The 26,138-nt window shown below is 35.7% G+C and overlaps 1 protein-coding gene across 2 annotated transcripts; it reads right to left on the bottom strand.

Moving 5' to 3' along the window:
• Window positions 1-414: 414 nt before the first annotated feature.
• Window positions 415-21,986, bottom strand: LOC129570421 (protein phosphatase 1 regulatory subunit 3B). Of its 2 annotated transcripts, none has more exons than XM_055450029.1 (8): window positions 21,263-21,986; window positions 7,119-7,396; window positions 6,443-6,628; window positions 5,935-6,135; window positions 5,627-5,801; window positions 5,332-5,466; window positions 4,676-4,960; window positions 415-1,555 (listed from the first exon to the last, which is right to left on the bottom strand). In XM_055450029.1, exons 2-7 carry the CDS (start codon window positions 7,238-7,240, stop codon window positions 4,700-4,702), a joined length of 1,080 nt encoding a protein of 359 aa, XP_055306004.1. In that variant the 5' UTR covers window positions 7,241-7,396; window positions 21,263-21,986; the 3' UTR covers window positions 415-1,555; window positions 4,676-4,699. The 2 variants fall into 2 exon arrangements, with proteins under 2 accessions (XP_055306004.1, XP_055306003.1); XM_055450028.1 differs by lacking the exon at window positions 21,263-21,986 and adding an exon at window positions 11,745-11,872.
• Between the last annotated feature and the right edge of the window lie 4,152 nt (window positions 21,987-26,138).

Genomic DNA, 26,138 nt, shown 5'->3' with positions numbered 1-26,138 from the left:
CACATCGAGTACATAATGATCATGCAAAACCAGATGGAAAGCCGCTTGATTTATAGCACTTAACATAGAGCTAAAAATAAATAAATCGTACCATTGAAATCCATTCTGGTATGGCACAATCGATTTTCACAATGTACAGCACATTTCAATCTCGGCGAGAGTGATTTTTTCTACTTCAGTTCCATTTTAATTCAGCGAAAAATCGCAGTTTTTCGCTTTTTTCCTCGATTTTTGCTCCATTTTTGCTTGATTTCTGTTCGATGTTCTTTTTCTCAAGTTTTTCTGTTTTTTTTTGCTAATTTTTTCTTTGACGGTTCTCTCAATTTTCTCCGTCGTTTATTTTTTTTTTTTTTCTTCAGTTGTGTTTTTTCTTCTTAATCGTGCATGGGTTGGTTCTAGTTCAAATTGCGTTCATTTCGGTTCAAATACAATTTTATCGTTTCGATTTTATTTTTTTTCTTCTTCAAATTTTCCAATTTTTTCAAAATTTTACCATTTTTTTTTTAAACAAAAACATATCGCAAAAAACATGATAGTGAACAAACAAGCGCGTTTAGAATCGCAATTTAGTTAAGAATAATATTTTTTGTGGCGCTGAATGTGTCGACGTCGAATATTCTTATAAAATCAGATATGAAACGGCAAAAAATTGATATAAAAATAATCGACAACAAAAAACCGGCCAATTCAACACACACACACACACACACACAAAAAGGGTATTTAACATTGAACAATAAATTGGCCTTCTCAACGGAATAAAAATCACTTTCTATTTACAAAACACGCCGCATAGACCGAAAATCGTTTGAGTTGTGAAACGAGAAAAATTGGTGTCGTGATCGTGACAAGTTGATATTGAAAGAAGAAGGAAACAAAAAAAATTGAATTGTAGGCAGGAGCCGATTTCTCAATTCCGACAACCAAAATATCAGCTGTCTAGTTTATTTGTGATGACGACGACGACGACGACGACAACGACGACGACGACGACGACGACGACAATTTTTCTCGCTTCACAAAGCGAAAAATCAAAACACGTGCTCGATCGAGTTAAAAAAATCTTGTCACACACTGGCACTAAATCTATTAAACAAGTAAAAAGGTGCCATAATCAATTTTTCATGCGTGTGGTTGTGTGTTGGCTCAACAGAAAAAAGTGCCATTTAACAAGAAAAAAAAAACGAATTTTGGTATGTATAATTGCATATTGTCGTAGGTATTCATGGTCTAGCCATTTTCCGTTGACCGTTCTCCTCTGCCGTTTCGCAGAACATCTCCTTTCTATCTCGTTCACGTCATTGCAGCATGTATGGGAAAGAACAGGTTCACATGACAACAGTTTTTCTTTTCAGCTTGTTGACTACCATTCTTCTCTCGCTCTATCTCTCTGTGTCGCCCCATTCGAGTCTCAAATCTATATATGATGTATGTGTATTTGTGGTTGAGTGTTTTGTTGTTTGTTTGGTATGATATTGATCAGTGCATCAGTTGTTTTCGTGATTGCTAATATTTTTTTTGTTTACTTTGCGGCGCTGGGCTGTATATGTATTCTCTGTAAGAAGAAAAAATTTGTAAGAGATATAGAAAATGTCGTAAACAACGAGATTGTGAATTTTGCTAGGAAAATCAGTCGATATATAATATGAAAAGTATATATGGTGCAAGGCGATTCAACGATTACATGCGGCTTGATTTATTGAATGCGATGATGCTTGACGTTGCCAATTGCATTTAATTGAAATTAATGCAAACATCTGCTCGCGTGTACTCATCACGAGCCATACAGAAAAAGAACACGCGCGATTATCGCACAATCACACTGTGCCGGAACGATGTGAACTTTCGATGTGTTCACATTATAATGTTACATCAAATTGTGGGAGTTTTTGGGCAATGGTGCACATTCACACCAAAAAAAAGAAATGGTGTGAATACAAAAAATGAAAGAAACAAAAATAAAGCAAAGATATTTTGCGTAACGATAAAATTGCAATTGTTACATCATCTTTCGATTCATTGTCAAGAATAACGGTAGCACTGTGCGAATTCCTGTTGGGAACGGTTAGGGAATATCGTTTATGAGTTGAATGAAATGTGGCTTGAATGAACTGTTGAAAAGTAACAGCGAAACCGTTTCAATATTTCGTTGTTGTTATGATTGCTGTTATTTGATTATCTCTTTTCATTTTTTGTTAAGGTATTTTAAACAAAAATTTGCGACAGTAAAATTGTTTGCTACTCTTCTCCTTGGCAATATTTCATCGAATTCCCAACTCGTCTCCACTATAAATACAAACGCATTCTCTATGTCTGCCTCTGTCTCCATCTCTTTGTCTTTGCCTCCGTCTCTACCTCTGTTTGTGCCTCTGTCTCAGAGAAAACTGTATCTATTTTTCTCTTCTCACTTTCTTTCTTTGTTTTTTCCTCTTTCTTTTTTTCTTTCTCCCTCTCTCTCTCTCACTCTCTCCCTCTCTCTGTCCTCCCTCCCAATACAGTTTATCCTCCAAAAATAAATTCAGTCGTATATTTTATCAATTTGTCGTTTCTAAAAATATTCACTGACACGCCCGATATCCACCCACCGACTATGTATTCGATATTTAGAACAAACAACGCTATTAATGTCACTTCTCGTAAAAAATATTGAAGTCATTTCTATCAGGTGATTGCTCAGAGAATGAGAGACGCAATAAATGTTTCTATGGATTTTCTCTACATAAATTTTCGAAATTCATTGAACTCAAGTTGAAAAAACTAGAAAAAAAATCAAATATTTCTGGTACTGGTTTTTAACGTTGAAAACGAGGGAATAAGCGAATGAAAAAAGAGAATCATAAAATTGGATAGAAAAAAAAATCGTGTAAATTTACACCGTGAATTGAATTTCAAATTGGCGAAAAAAGATCGAATGAATTGAATTACAAATTAGAGAGAAAAGAAAAAAAATCAAGAAATGGTTTGAAAATGTCTCGCGACAAAAATGATCACTTATCGAAATGTGAAAGTTGTGCTGCCAATATATTTTGTTCCTACAAAAGTTGCTTTCATCACAATTTAAACTAAATTTTTCCATTTTTCTATTACTTTGTTTTGAACATATCTTCGTGTTGAGATTATTATTTGATTTTCTTTTTTCCTCTTTCGTTTTCTTGTCAATTTTCCCCCTTTCATTTTCATTTCCATGATGGAAATCCATCCGTAAAAGTCGCACAGTGTCACGTCCATTACAGCGTGGGAAATAGTTTGAAGAAAAAAAGATGTCCATTTTTAGATTGGAACAAAATCATGTCCATGTTCATTGTTCAATCACGTATGGCATTTTGAATGTCTCAATTGGGCTATCAATTAATGTCAGTGAACAACATATCGCTGTTTGTCAATTGTTATTGTGACGTAAATGATCAAAATCTTCGCATTTTGACGCGAATTTAATTGTGTATTTTTCCGAAAAAGGCGATTTTTCCCCCTTCGAATGACGCATTAATTGATCTAATTAAGTAATTTAAGGAATTTGAGCAATTGAAAGTGGAAAAAAACACGCGATTGTAAACAAATAAAAATCAATGCTTCTCGAATGAAAGGCAAACAATCGAATAAAAATCAATGTTTTGATCTGAAATATCGAACTAATTATGATTTTGTTTTTATTTCCGTAGAATAACCCTCAGAACGATATTCTCTGTCTTCGTTGCACACATGCACATCTATTCTAATTCCACTGAAACCGGTCACAGTATTTACACTAAATATTGTTTATGCACGACTTTACTATATCCCATATTGTTTACTACAAAATCAAATGTCATTCAAAATCACGGAGCCACAGCAATTAGTGTGATCGGAAGTAGTTGTCGAAGGTGTTTCGGACTTTCTTTTCTCACGACCCGTTAATACGCTACACAACTGATCGACAGTCATTCAATGTCAACAGCCGTAACATTTCATGCGCTAAGAACACGTCTGGTATGTGTGCTGTGCTGTGCATAGACGAAAAAGAATTTAGCGATGAAGACAGAGAGACAATGAGCTTCAATTGAGTGTAATTGGCGAGCTAAGTGAATTGAACGAGCAAAAAAATAAAATGTTGCTAGCCTTGGTGCGGTTTGCGACCATAGCTCACGCATAATCGAATGAAATATGAAAATGAATCGTGTATAAGCGACTGTTTGAACTTGTGACTTCACAACGCCTTGTCGTCATCGGTGTACGTGTAAATTGAGCGCTTAATTTGTTCATCGAAAGAGAAACGAGGGCTCGATCTCTTGAGTATGTCTATTTTTAACACATTGTTTGCAAATTGTGTGACGCTGGCGTGAGTCGACACTCAATTTTTATTACGACGCCCGGTTTTTGTAATAACAAATCAAATCATATATTTCGATCGAGATTATTCCGAAACAAACAGGAACACTGCACACTGCACACCTGCAATGTCATGTGAAGTTGCATTTCTCGGATTTTATTATTCGAATCAGTCTTAATTACCACCAGTGCCGAAGCTCGCATCAAATTTCAATTTTTACACCGATTAAAATCATATCAGACACTTGTGGATTTCTATCGCCATTTTTCTTACTTTTTTCAGACAAAATTTATTTTTTTTATTCATTTCTTCTTCTTTTTTTCTCATTCATTTCTAATCATCAATTTTGTTTTTTTTTGGACAACTCACCATTTATCACCAAACAGATGCGATTCACCAGTACGGGCACTCGTGATCTAAGTGATTCCATGACGCAAACTCTGAATATGAAGTCATCTTTGACTGTGTCAAATCGTTATATTTTGCGGCTGGAATCGAAATTGGATTGGTTTGCGCCGTTGGTGACTTCGATTGGTGACTCAAACCGCTGTACATATTGATTGCGTTGATCTTCTGTTCTTCCATATGCAGCAAGATGGCTGGCGAATGACTAGCAAACGATGATCGTTTCTTGATCAATTTGTAATTTTTCCCCTGTGAATGAAAACGAAAAGTGCGATTGGAATTAGTGCGATGAATTTTGGGATAGACAATTTTGTGATTCTTGATATTATTTGGGTATATTGGGATATTATTCGGGTATATTGGGAATTCGGTTTCACCCATTTTTGGAAATTGGATAAAGTCCATGCTAAACTCAATGCTCAATTCCATGCTAGGCTCCATGATGAAATCAACTCTAAAGTAAGTGGATAAGCCAAACTGAGATAAAAAGCAAAAACTATTGCCTATCGGCGAAACTAGCGATCATTTTAAAACGTAGAACCCTTTTCTCGATCAAAGTACCAAACGGATTCGAATCTACCAAGCGAAAAAAAAAAATCAACTCATTTCAATTGACCTACCTCATTATTGTCCCAATGCTCAACACCGTCGACACGATAGCACACACAAAATTCGAGCACCACCGATGACGGTGGTAGTGTGAGTTTAAATGAGAATGTGTCGTATAAAACGTATGAGCCGCCTCCTCCGCAAATCTGTGATGACAAAAATCCATTGCAAATTAGTCCGCAAATCATTTTGATGCAAAGCAATAACTTTCCTTCCTCACACTACACTCACAGAATGTGCGTTGAGAAACAAATTCAATTGAAATTGGTTGGGAAATGCTCTGTTCGGTTTTCATTTAATACTCACCGGTGTGAATGTGCAAATGGTATCTTGTTGTGTCTTCCAATTATTCCATGTCGATCGCACTATCACCTCTTTTGTGAAGCTCAGATTTTTCACCTTCACCGTTCCCACCAACCGTGACTCCGATTCTTTAATTATGACATTTTCCAATGACACATTTTTAGTATCTAATTTTTGTCTGTTGATGTTGAGAAAAATGGATTTCAATTAAAGCTAGTTCAATGTTTCAATTTGAAAAAAATACACATTTAAGTACAAATGGGTTCAATTTAAATCACTTCAAGAAGTGAGTCTCTACAGACAGAGCTTACCTAAAATTTAAATAATCTGAGGCTGGTTGCTTGAATGCAATGGACCATTCATCCGTTATGTCGGGAGTGATGAATCCCTGTGTGACATGTGACAAGAATTCAATGCTCCACAGTGGCGGCACATTCGACGGCTCTGACATCACACGAATCTCTGTTAATGACTTTCCTTTGTCATCAGCAAACACAACTCGCTTTTTTGCTCTGGAAGAATAACAGAAATTTAATTATATTTTATTTATACGCTTTAAAATGTTTTTTTTTTTAAAGAAAATTCTTTGTCTTTGGTAACTGTTCAATCAACGATGTTTTTTTACCGAGGGAAAATTTTTGCTTCAACAATTGGTACCTACAATTTTTCGTTTGCACCAAATTCAAAATATTTCCTCATTCATCCATTAAAACATTGATTTTTTTTCTGTTATATTATGAACTTATGCAGACATTTGTACCGAAAAAAAACTAGTTTTCGATACGTGACGCAACAATTAGCACAGATGTATTCACTCACTTGTTATCATTATGTGGTTTGGTTTCATTCTCCGTATCACTTTTGTGCATTTGTTCACTCTTCACAACTAAACATGGTCGCTTTGGTACCGTTGGCATTTTACTAGCTAATTGATGGAATTTTTGTCGACTTTGAATTGGTGTTAAACTCTGAGAACGGCACAACGACCTTGACGGATCAAAATATCTGAAAAAAAGATAAAATTCGATTAGAATATTTTTGTGAATTTTTTTTTTTCATCAGAAAACTAAAGAATAATTTTAGAAAAATGCATAAAAAATTAGAGGAAATTTGACTGAAGCACAAAAGCTAGGCTAAAATTTACTACATAGTCGGAAACAAATGCTATTAAATTCGCTCAAAACTGAAAAAAAAACTGAAACTTTCTTCTCTTTTCCACTGAAACTGTTGAACAAAATAATATTTAGTAAATATTCACTCAAACCAATTGCTGCTGATTTCCGATTTCCACCATATTTATACTAATTTTATTGCATAACTTATTCAACTTATTTCACTTTAAATGAAAATAATGCATAATCTTCCGAAAAACAATTAAAAAAGAACGAAAAAAATCGAAAATTTCCCCAAAAAAAATGTATTTTACAAGCCAAAAATCGGCTCTGACCGCGTTTTTAAACCAGAAAAAAAAAAGAATCCTATCTCAACTCGTTACCTGTTAACATTTGGTCCATAATCGTTAAGAAATGAAGCGGGTGGACTGTGGCTGAAAACGGGTGGGCTGTGAGAAACCAACATCTCGTAATGGGCCATGCCAGCAATAGTTGTTGATGGCATTTAAATGTGTTTTATTCCGTGTTTTTTTCTATTCAAAAATATGTGTTTTTCTTCGAAGAGTCGCCGTACTATATCACACTCTGACTTATTTGCTAACTGCACTGCACAGCCGGGTTGAATTGCTCCGCGCTGACTTGACTGTTCACTGGATGACAACTGAAGGGAAAATACTTCGATTAGTATGATGTACAACGGCTTTTAAAGACCGGCACCGAGTGCAAAGTTCTCGTATAGGGTTATCAGTTTGGTCATAAAAGCGATGGGACAAATTTAGAATGACGGAAAAATCAATCGTACTGTTTTTTTTTTCGCTCATTCATTCGAGTTCGCATTGATATAAATGAGTGAGTATTTTGCATAACACATCGATCAGGTAGTTGTTTTAATCAAAACATTTACGAGTTTATTCATGAACTATTGTCGTGTTAGGCAGCATGGCTTTTGTTATATAAATGGGTCGGTTACATTCAATTTCGCTTTCACACACGGTCGGTGCACGCGAAATGTCAAAAATGCTTGTTCAGTTCGTTCAATAATCGTTCATCTAACCCGCCTAATCTTCAGTGCAACGGCATGGTCAACACTGTCTAGCTCATATGCTATAGCAATGTTTGACGTTTAGAACTGCTGTGGAAACTTTGTTGGGAGCGCCACCAACCACAAATCTCTGTAACTATACGTACGTGTGAAAGTAAAGTCTTTGTGTGCGTTGTACACAGAGGTGTTTATTCGTTCGAACGTCGAATCCAATGTCGTATCATGTTAGGTGGCGCTATTGATATACTTTGCTTCAATCGTCAACAATATACATCAAGTATTTCTCCGTTTTGGGCATGGTTATACGCGACAATTTGCACATACACACATTTTTAAAATCATGCTCTAGATCAGGGTATTGAAACAGATTTTTGTCACAAATTAAAAAAACATTATCAAATTCACCTCGGTACAGTTTTCATCATCCGAATGTTCAATGTTTCGAAAATCGCTCTAAATTCGGACGCATTATTCGTTTGGCATTGTATTTACTACTATCGTCGATTTGATGAACTCGCGTCACCTTTTGTTTTATTTGAATTTCTATTTCAATCTTGTTTTTGCCATTTTACTCAAATCAATTTTATATAATATTGCAACGAAAAAAAAAAGTTGAATTTTTTCTATTTTCTCAAACGGTTTTGAGCGACGAATAACTGAAAAACAAACAAATTTTTTTTTTGAATATTAGGAGCGAGTGCCAAAAACGTGAGCTGCCAAAAAAATTGAAAATTGAATGTCGCAGTAAAAAGCTGGCTATTTCATGAGTGGAAACGATCACTCGACAAATATCGGAGACAACAGACCAAACCGAATGATGATACTATCGAATGAAATCGTATGTTTTCACAGACACACACACGATTCATTGCAAAATGGAACGAAAAAAAAATCGATTTTGTGTGAGTCTCTCTCTCATCATCAAACCAAATCATGTACTTTGAATGAATTGCAAAAATCTACGAAAGACACAGTTAAATTATGTGTAATGCGAATTTTTTTTCTTCGTGTCAGCATTTGCCTCAAAAATTGTGTACCTATCGATGCGATTTTTTGATTAGACGATAGCAATGTCTCTTTACAATTTCGGTAGAAAAAAAAAGTTATCAATTTTATGAGCTTGAAATTTGTTTGATTATCACCGTTTTTACACTCAAAGGGTATTGCCATTCCAAATAGACAAAGCCCTGCTTTTATTACCATATTTTCACTTGAACTGATTGCAATTCGATTTGATAACCTTTTTTTGTCGACAGGCTAATTGTCATTTAGAAAATATAGCCCGGTTTTTATTTGCTCGAGACAATTAAACTCTAAAGGATCAGAAGTCAATTGCCAATTAAAATATGACTTTTTATTCTCTCCATTCGGATCGTATTACGAACGAGAGATATTTTTGGAACAATTACAATGTTTGCATCGCTTCCGGAATGCGAGAATAACGAAGTAAAATCAACTCTTCAACGATTAACTGCCAACGGATGAGAAGAGAAAGGGAGAGGCTGGGAGAACATTTTAAACGAGAAACCGAAAGAGAAATAGATGGAGAGACTGGGAGTTTTTCTTTGTGACGTTTCTTTGTTATTGTTCAAATCTTTACGCTTTTTTTAAACGCTGGCGAAATTGCGACTCAACATGAAATTAGCTCAAAACATATTTTATGAGGCAACAATTCTGAAAGACAAAAACATCAAAATTTGAATTTTTCTTTCATTTTCATCAAATATTTCGATATTTTTGGCAAATTCCAAGCGTCTATGTTTATACTGTATTCTGAGCCTTCGCTAAATTTAAGCTCATTTTTCAGGTTTTGTGGTCAAAAGTTGCAAATTTCGGGTTTCTCTTCGGGAAAGCACCCAAATTGCTTCTCAAAACTTTTCATTCAATGTCGGAATTGGACCGGAATGAACAATGAGAATTTGCTAGGTATCATGTGTGAAGGAACATCTAAAATTGCCTATTGCCTAAGAATGTATTTGAATGAAAATATTGTTAAATGAGCACAAAAGCAAGAAGAAGAAGAAGAAGAACAACGAGGACAAGGACATAAAAATCCTCGAATTTCAAACGATAAATGTGGAACAGACAGTTCAAAGTTTCATAATTTTGTAGAAACAAGAAACAAATTATTGAAATCAAAAATTGCGATTTTGTTTATTTTCTATGAAATTGTAAAATTATTATCATGGAAAACCGAATTTAATCATTGTTTCGATGAATAATCGTTTTTTTTTTGTGTGTGACAAGAACATGTTGTCTTAACGAATAACAAATTATTAACTGTTGAGATTCAATAAAATTTCTTCTATTTCAATTTCAATCTTAGACATAGGGAAAAGAAGTCACAATTTCCGAACAATGATTTTAATCACCGGAGTAGTCCGTAGTAGACATCCTTCAGAAATATGTCGCCATAGGATCAAGCGGATTGAAATGGGTCGCCAATTAATCTAAAAATAGGCCGGGTGATCTTTCTCTGAACTGATATTTCCAATCAATTAATTGAGAAAAAAAAGTGTTGATTGAAAACAATTCCATGAATGCAAAAAAAATGACAATTAAAAACACTTCTGTCTGATCGATCTTCGAAAAACAAGCAAATGAAGGAGAGAAAAACATTTTTAAGTCTTGTCATTGAGCTGTTAAAACCAGAAACTCATTGGGCTGTTAAAAATTAATCGATCCTTTTCCACTTGAGTAAAAGCCACATGATCATTCTATCTGCATCAAAGTAATACAAAGCGTGTATGTCACCTCTATCATCAATGCGGAATATGTCTTCACATTGATGAAGATCACATCAACAAGTTTTTTTTTTGGTGTTTTTGTATGCAAACAAAGAAAATACTAACGTTAGTATTTCAGTATTACAAACGTTATTAAAGGTGCCTTTGCCAATGAAATCGAGTGTAAATGTTGCATACAAAAATATGACCATCGGATGAGAGAACCGAATTGAATGTGACAAGAGCGTTACAAAGACAAATTGTCGCCTGCAAATCGATTACACATTTGTTGTTCAACCTTCATTGGTACCGAATGTTAAATGAGAACGCACCTAATCACACGGTTGGTTAAATATCTTCAAAAACTGTGAAATATAAACAAAATTCCGATTCAGTAGACATGACGTTCACGTTTAAAGTTTATCAGTTAAAACTATAGGGTCGGAGAGACGGCGTTTGAACAACTGACGCCGCTGCTCGTCAAATCACAGCTTAACTGCCAATTATATGACTAGTGATTGACATGCAATGTTATTTACCTTTTTTTGAAAAAAGCCGAAAGAAGAAGAAAAAAATTTGGCGAAAACGTTTTCGCAGCAAATACCCGTGTAATGAAAGAGTTATTTTTCGTTTGACGGCGTTATCAAGCATTCATTAAAAGTTCACACACGGAATATGCTTTTCTTCTGTTTGGATTTTCGTAGATTGTAAACAGAGTATGTTCCGCTTGATTGGCACTCATAGATTGAACTGATTGGCTTCTTTTTGGTTGCAATTGCATTCTAGCTGGAGCTCGTCTTTGAATTGATCACGCTGTAAACGAAGGGAACAAGGGTCAAAACTAGCATCTGAACGCGTATGCCAACTGTTTTTCCAGCATTTTTTTCTCTCTAATAAACCCGGTTAATGAGAATGTAAACAAAAACAATCTGGTCACGAAATCAGTATGTGCAAAACGCACCTTGCCAAAGTCGAATGCAAATTACGTTGGCGACGGCTCATTTCCTTCGTTTTCTTCATATTGGGCGACCGTTTGTTTTGTAAATAATGTAATCATAATATTGAATACGTATTAGAAAACGAACTTTGTTTTCCCGCACTTTTTTCTTTCTTCGGCCATTCATTTTGGTTTGATTGCATTTGTTGTACTTATTTTTCGTTTTTCAATTTGATTTATTCATTTAAAAAAAAAATTAAAATTCATGACATGATTATTTCACACATTTGTTTTGCATTTTTACCAATTAAAAAATCCGTTTGCTCAACTCTCCTTGACTATCTTCTCGTTCAAATCGAACCAAATAGTTGATTGTACCAATTCACAGAGCCAAATAGCCAATTTAAACCGATTCTTTAATCGGAATAATTTGAACTGTGTCATTCTGCGCATTTTTTTCTCAGTCCGCTATCTTTTCACTCTCAAAGAATTTCATTCATATGATAGCAATTATCGCATGAAAAAAGAATACACCCCGAACGACAACAAAGAACGTCGACAGTAAAAGCAAAAGAGAGATAAACGTTCATCTTTATGCATGGCAGTTTATCAAGTCGCCTGACTTTCTCGCTCCTGGCTATCGCTCCATTTTGATTGTATGTGGGGTCATTTTGTCTTATGGCTCAATAAAGATTGGTCGCCTTTTTTTCAAAAAATACAACAGCTGATAACAGCGCATTAGGTTTTGATTATAAATTTTGGCTCGTACCAATCCAATTGTTCGAGAGAGGTAAACGAGAGCGATTAGATGGAAAAACAAAGCAATAGAAGTATAATAGCACATAGCTGTTGTTGTTGCTATGCCTTTTCGTATTTGCGAATGTATATGAATATTCTCTCGGCTGTTTGTTTTTCAAGCGGATGATTAGAAACAGGCGATAAAACCAATCGTTTTGTGTTTTATCGAAGAAGAGATAGAGATAGAAACGTCATAGACACTGCGAATGAGTGTTTTTGTTTTTGAATAAAGATAAACGTTATATTGATGGCTTAAGGTATGCTAAAAACAAAGTAAATTCTTGCCTTCTTCAACTCTTAACTAAGCGTTAAGAAGCAAGATAAACTCAGAGGCAAAAAAGGTGACTGAAGAAGGCAAAAATGGCCACTAAAGAAGGCAAAAAAGGTGAAAAATATGAAACAAGAGAGAAAACGTCAGAGAAGGTGTGCATAAATATGGAAAGAGATAGGAAATGTAGTAGAAGAACTGAAAAAAGATCGATGGTTAACGGTTTGTTGACTGTTTTTCGACCAACAATGTTAGAACAACACCAATAAGAAAAGCAAAATTATCACCGCACAAAGTAAATAAAAATCCTGCACCGAAAAAAAAGCATTGCCAAATTGGCTGGACCGAGACTTGGACTTTGTGTAGAGAGGGTCAGTGAGCTGAATGGCTTTGTTGTTTCTTTTTTTTTGTGTGCCAGAAAATCACTCTAAGCTCGACCTTCGATCTAGAATATCAGTCCTTGCCTAGGCCACCTATGCATTTATACCAGTTTTGTTACATCATCTTCATTGGCCCACCGAATTTGAACGGGCTTGAACCCGCTCCGTGTAAGTTTCAATCAGTGGAAATTATGATAATTCGACCAAATTATCTCTGGCATTGCTGCGTGTCTTTTTTTGTCTCGTAATTATCGCACACCCCAAAAAATCGTTCATAGAACGCGGTGGCCTAGACAAAACACGTCTGCTAATCCACAGTACAACCCCAAAAGATTCGTATGTCGTTTTTTGGTGTAAGTGTGCAATTGCGATTCACAAAGCCAGCGAAACGAGGGGCAACAGAGAGCGGCCAAAGATCAAGAATTGTTTGACGTCAAAGCGGCTGCATCGACACAATTCAAGTCGAAAGAAACGTGGAATTTTCCACGTTTTGCTAATTATGTAGTGAGAAAGACGTGCCACAGCTGGTTAGATGGGCGAGAGAGGGAGAGCAGGATAGCGATAAACATGATGAGTAGTAAAGTAAAAAGTCAATATTTGCACAAATCTAGTGTGCATATTGATCGACAGACCGACAGATAAGGTAATATGTGAATGTGGTGGTGAAGTTTAAGTTTGTTTTGATTGATAAGCAACTAACACAATGTGAGCGCTGACAATTCAGACGATGGGATAATTAAAAACTGACTCTTTTCGTACGACTCTCAAGTGGAGTTAATGTGCTACTGTTCTTAAAATCATCGATCTATTGTCTCCATTCGGTGAAAACCGTTCGGTAATGTTTGCAAGGAATACCATTTAGTCTCAAAGAAAAACTGCACCATGGTCCGGATTCGAACCGAGAATTTTTGTGTGGAATTTTGAAGAGAAATTTCGTTTGAAACAGACTCTATAAACAACAATATTTATGTTTTCAAATTCATGCCGCCCAAGAAAGCCAGAAACAAAAGACGTAGAAAATATGAACAAAACTCTCTGGGCTACGATGGTATGCTAGTGGTATAGTATGCCACATACAATCGTATCACATGCTTGATGCGTGATCTTGTTTCCAATTTGACGATTTCAAAATGTATCGAAAGAAGAGATTGCGTCCCGAGAGAGAATAAAACACACACAGAGAGAGTGAGCGAGTCGCAGCGAGTATTGATAGAGGGAGCGAGCGAGTAAGAGAAAAAAAAACTGTGTGAATAATATCATGAGCGATTTGAGTCGATCGCACTAGTGCGCAACGTATTGTCATATCATCTTAAAAACAGAAACAAACGACGCGGGGTGGTGCGGTGTGTGTATAAATAAATAATATTAAAAATAAAGACAAACGTTTTCTTTGTCTATCAAGTGTATATGAGAGAGCGCGAGAAATCTTTCACGGTGTGCATATATATGTAAGTGAGTGTCACGGCATTCGCTCGTGATGAGAACGTCTATGTGCTTTTTTTTGTCTGTCTGTCTCTTTCACTAGCTACCGTAGAAATAGATTCGATTTTTTTTTCTTCGGTTTCGGTCACTGTATATTTTGTAATTTGTGGGATAAGGACGCGAGCGGTGTCACAACGAATCGTATATAAAATATGTTATCACAACATTCGCATATATACAGCAAGCCGATGCCAGTGAATTGTGCTGATATGACATGAAGGCGCCACTAAACTGCTCGCCCAATCCAGTTAGACGAAGTTTTTTTTCAGCGTTTTTGGTCACTTCGACTGTTGTTTGACTCGTCGTCGTCGTCGTCGTCTTCAGTGTAGTTTTTCGACACATTTTCCAATTTCAAACGTCCATTTGAAACAAGAAACAAGCAGATTTTCCCGCGAGCAATTAACAAACATCCATCCCATTTGGTTTGTTTGCAGGTCGGTGCATTTGAAATAAAAAAACTGCAATTAAATTGCACCCGTTGGGAATCCGCGCGTTTATCAATGTGAACGGAGTGCGACACGTTTTCAAATTAATGACCAGTTTTTGCCATATAATGAGCAAGTCTGGCGCGCGCGAGATATTCTCAGTAGGATGAGAGAAAGAGATCGAGAACTCTCTATCTCTCTTTCTTTCTCTATCTCTCTTAGTGGCGTATGCAACTATTTTCGGATTTTAAATGTCGCAACCAATGAAACCAACAATAAATGAGTGCAATTCGTTCTTCTTTTGATTAAATGCTTCTTTGATGAAGTGCACTTGAAAGGGAAAATGAAGGCAGCACACGGATTAGGGAAATGTATTAAAATTTTCATGTAAAAAATCCATTTTAAGCTATACACGCACTGAAAGTTGGGAGCGGCTTAAAAAAGTTTTATCGCTTGGATTTTTTTTTATAGTCTTGAGGTTTTCGAGCTCATTTTACAGTTGCGACGGTGTGTTTTATTCATTTTTGTTTTTTGTGTATTTTATAGTCAAGAGCCGGTCTCGGCTTCGATAAATCTTCTTCATGTTGCGCGGAAAAAGTTACCGGATTTCAGTCGGTGTTTAATATGCTCGAAAAGTGTGTCTCTGGCTGAAAAAGACAGTTTCGACTTGAGTAATAAAGTAAGCGATTGCATTTCCTTCAAAAATGAGTTGGAGTTGGAACAACTGGAGCCAACCGACCGGTTTAACACGGTTCGTTTGATTGCTGCGCTTGACTGTGTGTGCGCTTGTCTACCCGCCTGCCTGCCTGCTTGCACACAAAAATTTGCATATACATATATTAACACAGCTTATAAATAAACTAGTTGTTGATTGGCTTCTTTTCGGACTCGGTGCATACGATTTTTTCTTCTCTTCTGAAATTGTGCATCTCTTGCTGGTCGTTTTGTAAAAGTCTCTCAATTTTATGAAAGGAAAAAAAATTTCATTTCATAAAATGGCTCATGAGTAAAAGAGAGAGATGAAAATGGCCCATGATAAAAAAAAAGACATTGAATGAAACTCGAAAAAACTCTTCAAACAAGCGTAAATTTAAGATGAAGAAGAAAAAGCCCATTTAATTCCCTTGTTATCATTCGCAAACAGAGCAAATTTTATGGTTTCGATTAACAAGAAATACGATTTAAGCGCAAAATCAGATTCGTACACGCAAATGGCATGGTTTTTTTTTCTCGCTGTCACTGCTACTGAAGCTGCAGTTGATAATCTTTTATTTGTGAACAGAGCGAAAAAAAAGCATTCACCTCTCGAAAAGAAATGTTTGCTGCGATAAAAGCCATTGTCACACGACCATCCTCAAAAAATGCGTGATATCACCAACCAAACAAACGAAGGAAATCATAAAAATCAACAAGTAGCTTCATCAGCGATCATATATCTCTGTACAATTGCAATCGTAACATTCTTAATCGTACACAGTTCGTTTGTCCCTCAAATACGGGACACATATTCAATCAATGTCCAATAAAAGCCCCGCACTCTTAATTAACATTATGATTACAGTGCTGTACAGTCAATCATCCGTCTCTTGGATTATTGCGCATTTTCCTTGCTCCGTTTCTATCTCTAGCGACGACCCTTTTTTTCCCGTTTGCTGTGTGTGTTTCGCTCTGTCTCTCAAAGTAAATTACATTTAAATCGAAGCAGAACAATAAAAGAAGACAGAAAACATTTATATAAATTGCGTTGTTCTGAATCGATGACATAAGTCGGCGACAATATTGGCCACTTATCGGCGCTTCGGGTTATATCGACAGTTCCATTAACGCAAAAAAAAAAAATTGATAACTGAATTATGAGCCGCCAATTTTTTGAGCCGAAAATTACGTTTTTTTTTCCTTCATTGGAACCTTTTTTTCCTTGAAACCTTTTTTTCCCTTCGAAATCTTCTTTTTTTCATTGAAATAGTTCGTTTTATCATCGTTCGAATGACTTTATTTTCATTTTAAAATGAAACAGTTGGAGTTGAAATCGGTTGGGACGTTACAAGGTTTCCAGTTTTTTTTTCTCTCGGCGAAACATTTTTTTTATTATTCTTTTTTTTTCATTTACTCTGCTCAACAATAAAAGCGGCATTTATTTAAACAGCCACAGAGAATTTTGGGGGCTTTTGTTGATATCTCCATCGTGCAAATACCAATTAAGCCAGCGCAGTGTTGGAAAGATAATTTTTTTTACAAAGTCGGCAAACAAATGTTACGAAGTAGCGCATTGATCATCCGTCTAAATGATACGACATTCATTTATGGCTCTTTTTTGGCGAAAAAAATTTCGCGTTTACTAAGCGCGAATTGGGTAAAAGCATTGATTTGACAAAATTTCGATGGATGGAACCGGTGGCCATATGGTATTTTTTTTGCATAACGATCGATCGTTTGTAAACACACGAATTTGTATTCGACAAACCATGTGTGTCAAGCCTATTAGACCTGTCACGCTTGTCGGCTCTCGCCCCTCATTCTGTTTGTTTGCCACTTTTATCTTGGTAATGTTTTGTTTTGATATGGTGTGCGCCAAATTCGGTGTCAGGTCATCAGTTTAATGTTTTGTTGATACTATTTAAAACGAAGTGACAAAGTGATAATGCTTTTTAATTGGTGAAGTCAGGTCAGTCAGTGATAATTGAAAGCAAAACCGCTTTGATAGCCGAAAATTCTCTCGATTTTTGTTTGTAGCAAAATAAAAGCGATTATAAAATTTCTTGACTTTGTTTTAGGGAAAAAAAAAAACTTTTCATCTGTTTGATTTACCTAAAATTCAGATAAGTTCATATTGACTCAACCACGTCATATTTTGCGATGACGCGTAAATAGAAAGCAAAAAGGCGAAGAAGAGAAAGAGAGAGAAGAAAAAAAATTGTCATCAAAACAAATACATTTTCGGGCGTTTTATTTTTATATGTGCGTGATAAGGCATATTTTTGACATCGCATTGCCAATCAGCCGAATTGAAGTAGCATCCGATTATGTTTTCTCGCTTCAAAGTGGGCTAAAAATACATAACGAAATATAATTATGATTCGATTTGCACGCATCGGATGCGTGTTCGATTATAACATTTTCATGTCCAACTGAAGCGGGTTTTTTTTTATGGTCATCGATTTGAATAACAATCTTGTTTACCTCCGACTTCGATTGTCTGTCGATCGGACCACTCTCAAAAATGTCGTTCGACGCACATACACACACTCGACAATGAACGTCAGCAGGTGAATGATCGCGGTAGTTTTTCTCACTTCAATGAAACAATGTAATTTATTAATGGCCCACATTTTACTAGTTTTTAGCTCATATTCCGACTTTAGTTGATAGTGGGTTAATAGATCGCACATGCCACCATTGAAAACTATTACTGCAGCAAAAAAAAATGGAGCAATAAAAATCCTTATACTCAAACGAAAAAATCGCAGAATCAAAAAATTTCGCTTGATTATTTTTTTCCCATCACTATCGCTGATCACACACCCAACGAGTGATCCGATGGAATGTACGAACGAACGAACGAACGAACCAACGAACAAGAGACAAAGAGAAAACCGATGAAGAAACCGATTTGTTTTGAATTGTTGCTGTGTGCCGAAACTGACCTATGCCAAAAATGAACAGTTGCTATTTGATAATATCATGCAGAGCTCATGCATTCTGTGTTTGCCGTCGGATCAACTGCATACTCACATACTTGACAAGGCCTTTCGCGTGTTGCCTCTTCAATTCGATAGAATGCAGCAAATGTCTGCGATATGACGTAGTTTACTCCTCAGAATGGGTTTTTATTCCCAGTGGACCGTAATTTTTTGCGGGCGTAATTCGATATTTTTATCTTTTGGACTGAAGTATGAATCAATATTTAATTTTTCATTCTTAATAAAAAAAAAATCGCGCAATATTGAAACAATTACGCAAGAAGCGCTGGGTCGGCTAATTTTAGACACTTTTGACACTGACGCCACATTCATTCATTATGCGGGCTTGATTTAAAATTTATCTCATCCATTTGCTTCCGACCATTCAAATTCGGCTATTTTTAGCAGCATTTCTTTGGCCGTCACCATTCGGACTGTCATTTCAAGGGATATAAGCATTTCTTGGCTATTTCAAGCCAACACAACTGACGCAAATCCAATTTCAAGCAACAACTAATGAATCGATTGATTTTTTGAATTTATTTTAGATTAAATTTTTGTTAGACCGAACATATTTTGGTCATGAATCAATTGTTATTTTTAGTTCAAAATATTTCGGCATCAATTTGGATCATTATTTAGTGCAAATAAAAGAAGAAACAAGAGAAAAAAAATTATAGAAAAGAAAACATTAATGGAGAAAAAATATTTTCACAACCTAAATAGCTCACATTTCACAACCTAAAGCAGCTGCATTGCTGCCTTGTCAAAGTCACTGAAAAAAGTGAAATTGTTCCAACATCAACAGTTACTCACAATTCTGTTGCCTGAGCGATGAAAAGAATGTCACAGTATCGCTAAGTCTATTTCGAGCTTCGTCGTTTATCGATTTGGCCGTGATAAATGAAGTTCAAAATGGGTCTTTCAACTTGAGCGCGACAGAAGCGTTGAACAGGAGAAGGCCAAATTTTTATTCATAAACTGATAATGATAATCATTTCCAGTGTGCTAGTTTAGTTGTGCAGGCGAATGAGTCGTGACATGACGCAACCGTACGGTTTGTTTAGAACGTGAACGACAACGACTAGATTTCAATTAGAAAATCCATAGAATTCGATTTATAGATGTATCGAACGATTTTTTTACACACTTTTTTTTATTGAATCTGTCGAAATTAACGTTTGATTGCGTTAGAAATTAACGATTTTTTTTTCACTATGAAAATTTGCATTTGATTTCGTTCAACATATTATATTTTATTAACATTAATTTCGTATTGTCATGCAATTCAGTCATGTAATCATACAAAAAAGCCGGCATTTTACGACAAATGCAGTTTTTCAATCCTTGAGACATTCGATTTGATTGACACACTGAACTCGACACCATCGTTTAAAATAAAATTATTCCATTGGTTGAAATCGTTGAGCACAAACAAATAAAAGACTCAACAAATTATGCATATTCATCGCAATAAAATGTGTGCTATTATATGATGGAAAAATACGGAATTCCGTGGCGCTATCGTGCACACAGTCAATGGCATTCTTTTTTCTTTCTAACTCGAAATACCTTTTTGCCGACGGCACTGTGCGGCTTTATGTGTTTAGTGCTAAGTCGCTAAATATATGTGTCACTTAGATTTTGATAAATCCACATCATGTTTGTGTATGGTGGGTATTCGCATCGGTATCACGATCGCCCGACCATTTAATGCATGATTTCTGTGTGTTTCGGCTCAATATTTTGTCGACGTTTCGTCATGCTATTTCGGTGCTGCGGCGGACGATTGAAAAAAAAAATTTGTCACGCCGTAGCGAATAAAACTAAAACAAGCTGATAATAACACGCGGGTCATTAATGGTTTGTTTTGGGTGTTCACATGCTAAAAACAACGATGTTAGAATCGCTTTTTTTGTGTGCACTGGGTGGTTTTGCTTTAGAGAGAGAGAGATTTGACAGATCTGTCGATAGAGCAATATTTATTGATATAGATTTTCAATGCAACCATATGGCTCGGGAATGTGTTTTAAGGACAAGGCCTTTCAACATATTGAACGAATTTTTGTGACTAACGATTTGCAGAGGAGCTGTAGCATATTGAATTTTGATATTTTTCGTTCATTTTTTTTGTTATCTTTTTAGTTCACATTTTTCGATTATTTTTCAATTTATTCTGAACTTAACAATGAATCATTTGAACGTTTCAAGTCATTGACTCAGTGATTCGTTATCATTTATCACTAACTGCAAGCAATAGAATGGCATAAATTGAAGCAATTGTTACGAAAAACTCGGAATAAAACGAATGACAACTGGGAACTAAGTGCGAAAAACTCTGAAATTTGAGCAAAAAACTGACAAGTGAATACTGAAAACAAACAGTTGAACACTGAACACTTGAATATTTTTAGCCAAATTTGTACTTTTGAACATGCAAAACCAAATCTGAGAACTTGAACGTTTGGAAAAGAAACTTAAAACTCGAACATTTCGAACAAAAACTGACTGAAAAAAAAAACTTTGAAATTACGAAGAAAAACTTGGAAAAAAACTGACAATTGAAAAATAAACTAAATGAATTGAATATGTCCAATTGAGAGAGGGAAATCTACAATTGACAAATGTCAAATTACTTGTTAACTAAAGATTCATTAATTCAAATGCCAAAAAAAAAAACTGACAACCAAATAGCCGATAACTTGAACTTCAGTAGCAAATTTAAAAACTGAAAACTCAATACGAGACAAACTGATTTACCGTCCCTTAACACACTACATCGTACTTACGATTTCTTTCTTGCTGCAGACTTCTTCTTTTTGCAAATTATTCTTTCTTTAGTTAATTTGGTTTAAATAAATTAAATAGTCTTTCTTTTATGCAATTTTTTTTTTAGTTAACAACAATTTTATACAGAACAAAACGAAAACGATTTTATTTTTTTCAACAACAATTTGTAACTGCACGAAAAACACGAGTTTTGTGTACGATCGAACAAAAAAAAATAAGTTGAGCCAATGAAAAAAGTATTTTTCTTCTGAAAATCGGTGGCTTTAAAATACAATCAAAAGATTCTGTTGAAATTGCAAAAAGAAAACATCACAATTATTGTTTAACTAGCACCGCACTGTGGAATCGAAATTCTTATGATTTCTGTTCACTTTGTGACATAAATGACAATGTTTCGCATCGTCAAGCAATTTGTTGTGGCTTGACAATAACACAGCTCACTTCAATGCGAGCGAAAAATATGTAAAAATGTTAAATTTTTATACTTAAAAAAACCGACAGCAGAAAAAAAAAGAAAAAAATGTTTGTTTGAAATGGCGAACGAACGAAAAAAAGTAAACACAACGAAAATGAAGACGATAAAACAAAGTAATGTGTGTGCGTGTGTTGTGAAAAGAAAAAAAAATGTTTTTAGAGTAGTTCAGAAGTGAGAAAAGAGTATGCGTCTCATCACTTCGACCATCTAGTGTAGACTGATTGGTTGGTGCGATCGGTATCGTGCTCGTAAGCTGAGCTGCTGCTTGCTGTGTCGTTTGCATGAGACGGCGACTGTGACGACGGCAACGACGTTTGGATCGTGCGATTATGGTGTTGTGTCTCTATCACGGTTGCACCAATGTGTGCGACATAGGCATGGTGCTGATACGATGGCATGCGTCTCGCTCGACCACACAACAGAACAAGAAGTGAAAGAGAAGAGAGAGAGAGAGAGAGAAAATCATCATCGTCGTCGTCGATAGACAGTTATCGGGTATTGCTTACATTTGGTGCACACAAATACCAGGAAACAGACATGAAATTCAAATAGTTTTTTTTTGTTGTTGTTGCTGCTGCTGTTGTTTGAAAAAGGGCATTTTCGAGCGTTCAAACTCACACCAACTGCACACGATTAAATGAAGAACAACGTTCCGGCTAAGATGGAGAGAAATCTGACCTGTTAAAAGACTCTCGGCACACAAATTGCAAGAAAGAGAAACCAAAAGTGAAGCAAATTGAAAATCATGCGACAATTTTTTTGTTTTTGTTTTCGATAGTTAAATAATAACTCTATTGGCAGCCAACAATGCAATTAATGGCCAAAATGCGATTGTGTGTGACTTTGTTATGGATTCATAGACGAATGACACGTACACAAACAGTCAATTATTCGAGAGTGTGTATGAGATAGATGCATACACGTATGAATTTCTATTTTGTCTTTACCTTTGCGGCAACGACCGACACACTAAATATATTGACTCAAATAATGCCGATTTATGGGGCTCTATCGTTGCACTCGGTTCTTTTCCATCTTTCTTCGCGAGAGTGTGGTAAAAATCACGTAAAATCCACCATAAAACGGCTTTATTACATTCAATGAGATAAATGACCTGCTATGCGGGGACCGACTCACTTTTGCATCGCTCTCTATCAAAGCCACACAAAGCATACCAACACACCAACGACAACAATCGACTACATTCTGTGTGCTTTCATTGAATTTACTTAACAGTCTCTCGTACGTATACTTTTCCGTTTGATTGTTTCTTGGCTGCCTTTGGAAATTTACTTACAGTGACACGAATGAGTGGGCCCTTTTTATAAATATATATTGGTTTAGAGTTCTTTCTCGCCGTCTGCTTTTATCAAACACGCATTTTTTATCCGCAACCAAATCTCTCTCTTATCAACATATTTCACTAAGGCTAGATGACAGTTTCAATCGAGCAGCCACAATACAATTTATAGACTCTTAGAGAGTTCTTTTTTCTCCCTTTTTGATATGTGTTGTAGTAGTACTCTGGTTTATATTTGGTGTTTCGGTCCCCAGACGATCATTTGCAGCTACAATTATTTCGAATCATTAAATGAAATGTTCTGGACTAGACTAGACTTTTAATGATCACTCTGATTTGAACGAACCGTTTAAAAACTAGAATTCTTTCATTTAACTACGGCTGTAAATGCTTCGGTTCAATTTAAATTTAGTTCAAAATGCGTTTGTTCTTACCATTTATTCATGCCTTTATTTTACTTTTGGTTCATAATGATTCCTGCTAAAATTGAGTGACAGAATAAATCCGAATAGAGCCCAAGCAATTGGCTCATGTTACTATAGTGTTCGTCGTGTGAAATTCAACATTTATCTGAACAAAATGTTCATGTTTGTTTAGAAGAAAATGTAGTTCACTGGCCGATAGACTTGCAAGCCATTCGGTTAATAAAATTGAATTTGTTTGCTCAACTTCTATTAATGATTGTTTGCGTAACAAATATCATCAATCGTTTCAGTGAAGACAACAATGTCGACGACGTTCCACATTCAATTAAAGACTCTGAGATTTCTGGTGATTTTTATTTCGTCACAATTCCGTTTTACCTTCAATGGATTTGGATCAATTTTACGCAATTTGTAACGCATGTTTTAGAGTTCCATCGAAAGGGATTTTATATATACGGTGAATATACGTTGTATATATCCTTCTCTCTTCCTCCTCGAAATCGAAGTCAAAAACTTTTTAACATGCGTCTTGTTAGGGTGAAACGAAAATCGTCCTATAAATTACAAAAATCATCCTAAATATCACAAAAATTGTCTTAAAGAAAGACGTCCTAAAAAACTACAAAAATCGACCTAAAAGACCCTAATTTCGTCCGAAAAATAATACAAAAAACATCCTAAAAAACCGAAAAATGTCCAAAAAACCCAAATAACATCCTCACAAAATTGTTCAATGTGTCCAAAACGCATATTTTCTATATCGCATGAGGCAGATATGGCGATCGTGTGATACTTGCTTACGTGCTCCTCATATTCATCATATTTCGTCAAAAAAGAAACATTTGGCTAAATGTATTCGTAATGCTCAATTTTATGTTACAAAATATTGCTGATCACGTACTCTTTTTGTAGCTGTGATTATTTTTGTATGGATCATAAGCAGATTTCCTGTTGAACTCGGAAGTCGCACGTATTTTTGTGGTGATGTCAATATTTCACCGGGTGCAGTCAAAACTAGTTTAAGTTCCCGGTCGATTCCTCTGCATTGGTTATCTATGTCACTTCGATAAGATTTAAGGAACAACAATAATTTATTGGAGACTCCTGATTTAACCATCTGAAATGGGTAATTTTCTCCAGCAGATTGGTTTGTGTATCCACTGTCTAGAGTCCATCCTGATGCATTCGGATTATTACTGTTCGTGATCATCATTGCTGGGGCCAATCTAAAAGTATTACCTTAGTCTTTCCTATCCTAATGAATGAAAACGCCATAAAAATTGAAACCATTCCGTTTCCAACCGTCACCATTTGCCCTGAAACTAAAATCGTTAGAAGTAAATTGGACGTGACTAGGGCAGTGAAGTCTGTAGCTAATTTATCCACAATACAGTAAGGAAGTTTGGAAGCAGATCTGACCTATTCAATAGCTAAGTCAAATCACAAATGAATCCAACCTTGTATTTACCATATTTCTATGCTAGGCTAGATATTCTATTCCAGCATAGCTAGTCGGCATACGGTTTATGGATAAATTAGCTACAGTCTTCACTGCCCCAGTCAGGTCCAATTTACTTCTAACGATTTTAGTTTTAGGGCAAATGGTGACGGTTGGAAACGGAATGGTTTAAATTTTTGTATCTTTTGCCATCTCCATTGTGACTGGATCTTCGAGCTTTTGAATCCAAACGCCACGAATCATCAAACCGGATACACCAACGGAAATCAACCACCAGATCCTAATTTCGATGCAATCATAATAACACCATATGGAAATAAAATTTATTGAAATTAAAGAAAACCGATGAAAATGAGATGAAGTGAAAATCTTTCGCTCCAATGAAGCCTTCGTTCGCTGAAATATCGAACACCATGAATGTTGCTGTCGGCACAGAATACTAATGACCATATCTGTATCCTCCGAACGAAACAAATTATCCATTTCACCTAATAATGAAAAAAAAAGCGATCGTTTTATAACTCAATTTTTCTTTCTTTTTGTGGAGCTAAACCTCTCGATCTGCAGTATTTCCATCTATTTGACTGGTCCGTTCAGATGGTCTTTCGGTATTTTTAGTTCTCGAATATCGAATGGTCCAGAAGAGACGAAGAGTAGCGTAACAAATTAGTTCAATAATGCTTAATGTTGAGACACCCAAGAATAGTCCGAGTAATCCAGCACGAATTGACAAAAAATCGACAATTGTGTACGTTTCAACCACAATTTTGGTTTCAATGTAATCCTCCACGAAGAAAATTGTCAATCTTATTTGACTGACATGGAAACCGAAAAAAGTACGGACGGATAAATATATCACTCTTCAATCGCCTTTTTTAAAGAATTTTTTTTTACCCCAGCTCGTTTGACCAATTGTTCGCTTCGTTTGATCATATTTCCGACCGTAAACAATGGACATGGACATACATGCTTCTAAACAGTTACAATGGGATTACGAGTAGTTTTTTCCTCTTTATTGGGAAAATGGTTGAACGTTTGCAGTCGGCTGTTAATGTTTATCACATCGCGGCTCTTTATTGACTACAAAGGAGTCATGTTCAGTGAAATAAAAAATAAAAGTCTTTGGTTTTAACTAAATTCGTTTACTTTTTAAATTCAAAAAACGTTTTGCATGCGCATCGGATACTCTTTTCCGGTAAACTCTTCGTTATATCCA

This window comes from Sitodiplosis mosellana, unplaced genomic scaffold, assembly GCF_009176505.1.
Source record: "Sitodiplosis mosellana isolate CC-2019 unplaced genomic scaffold, AAFC_SMos_1.0 Smas_scaffold_56, whole genome shotgun sequence".
NCBI lineage: Eukaryota > Metazoa > Arthropoda > Insecta > Diptera > Cecidomyiidae > Sitodiplosis > Sitodiplosis mosellana.
This window is presented reverse-complemented; position numbering and strand designations above follow the sequence as displayed.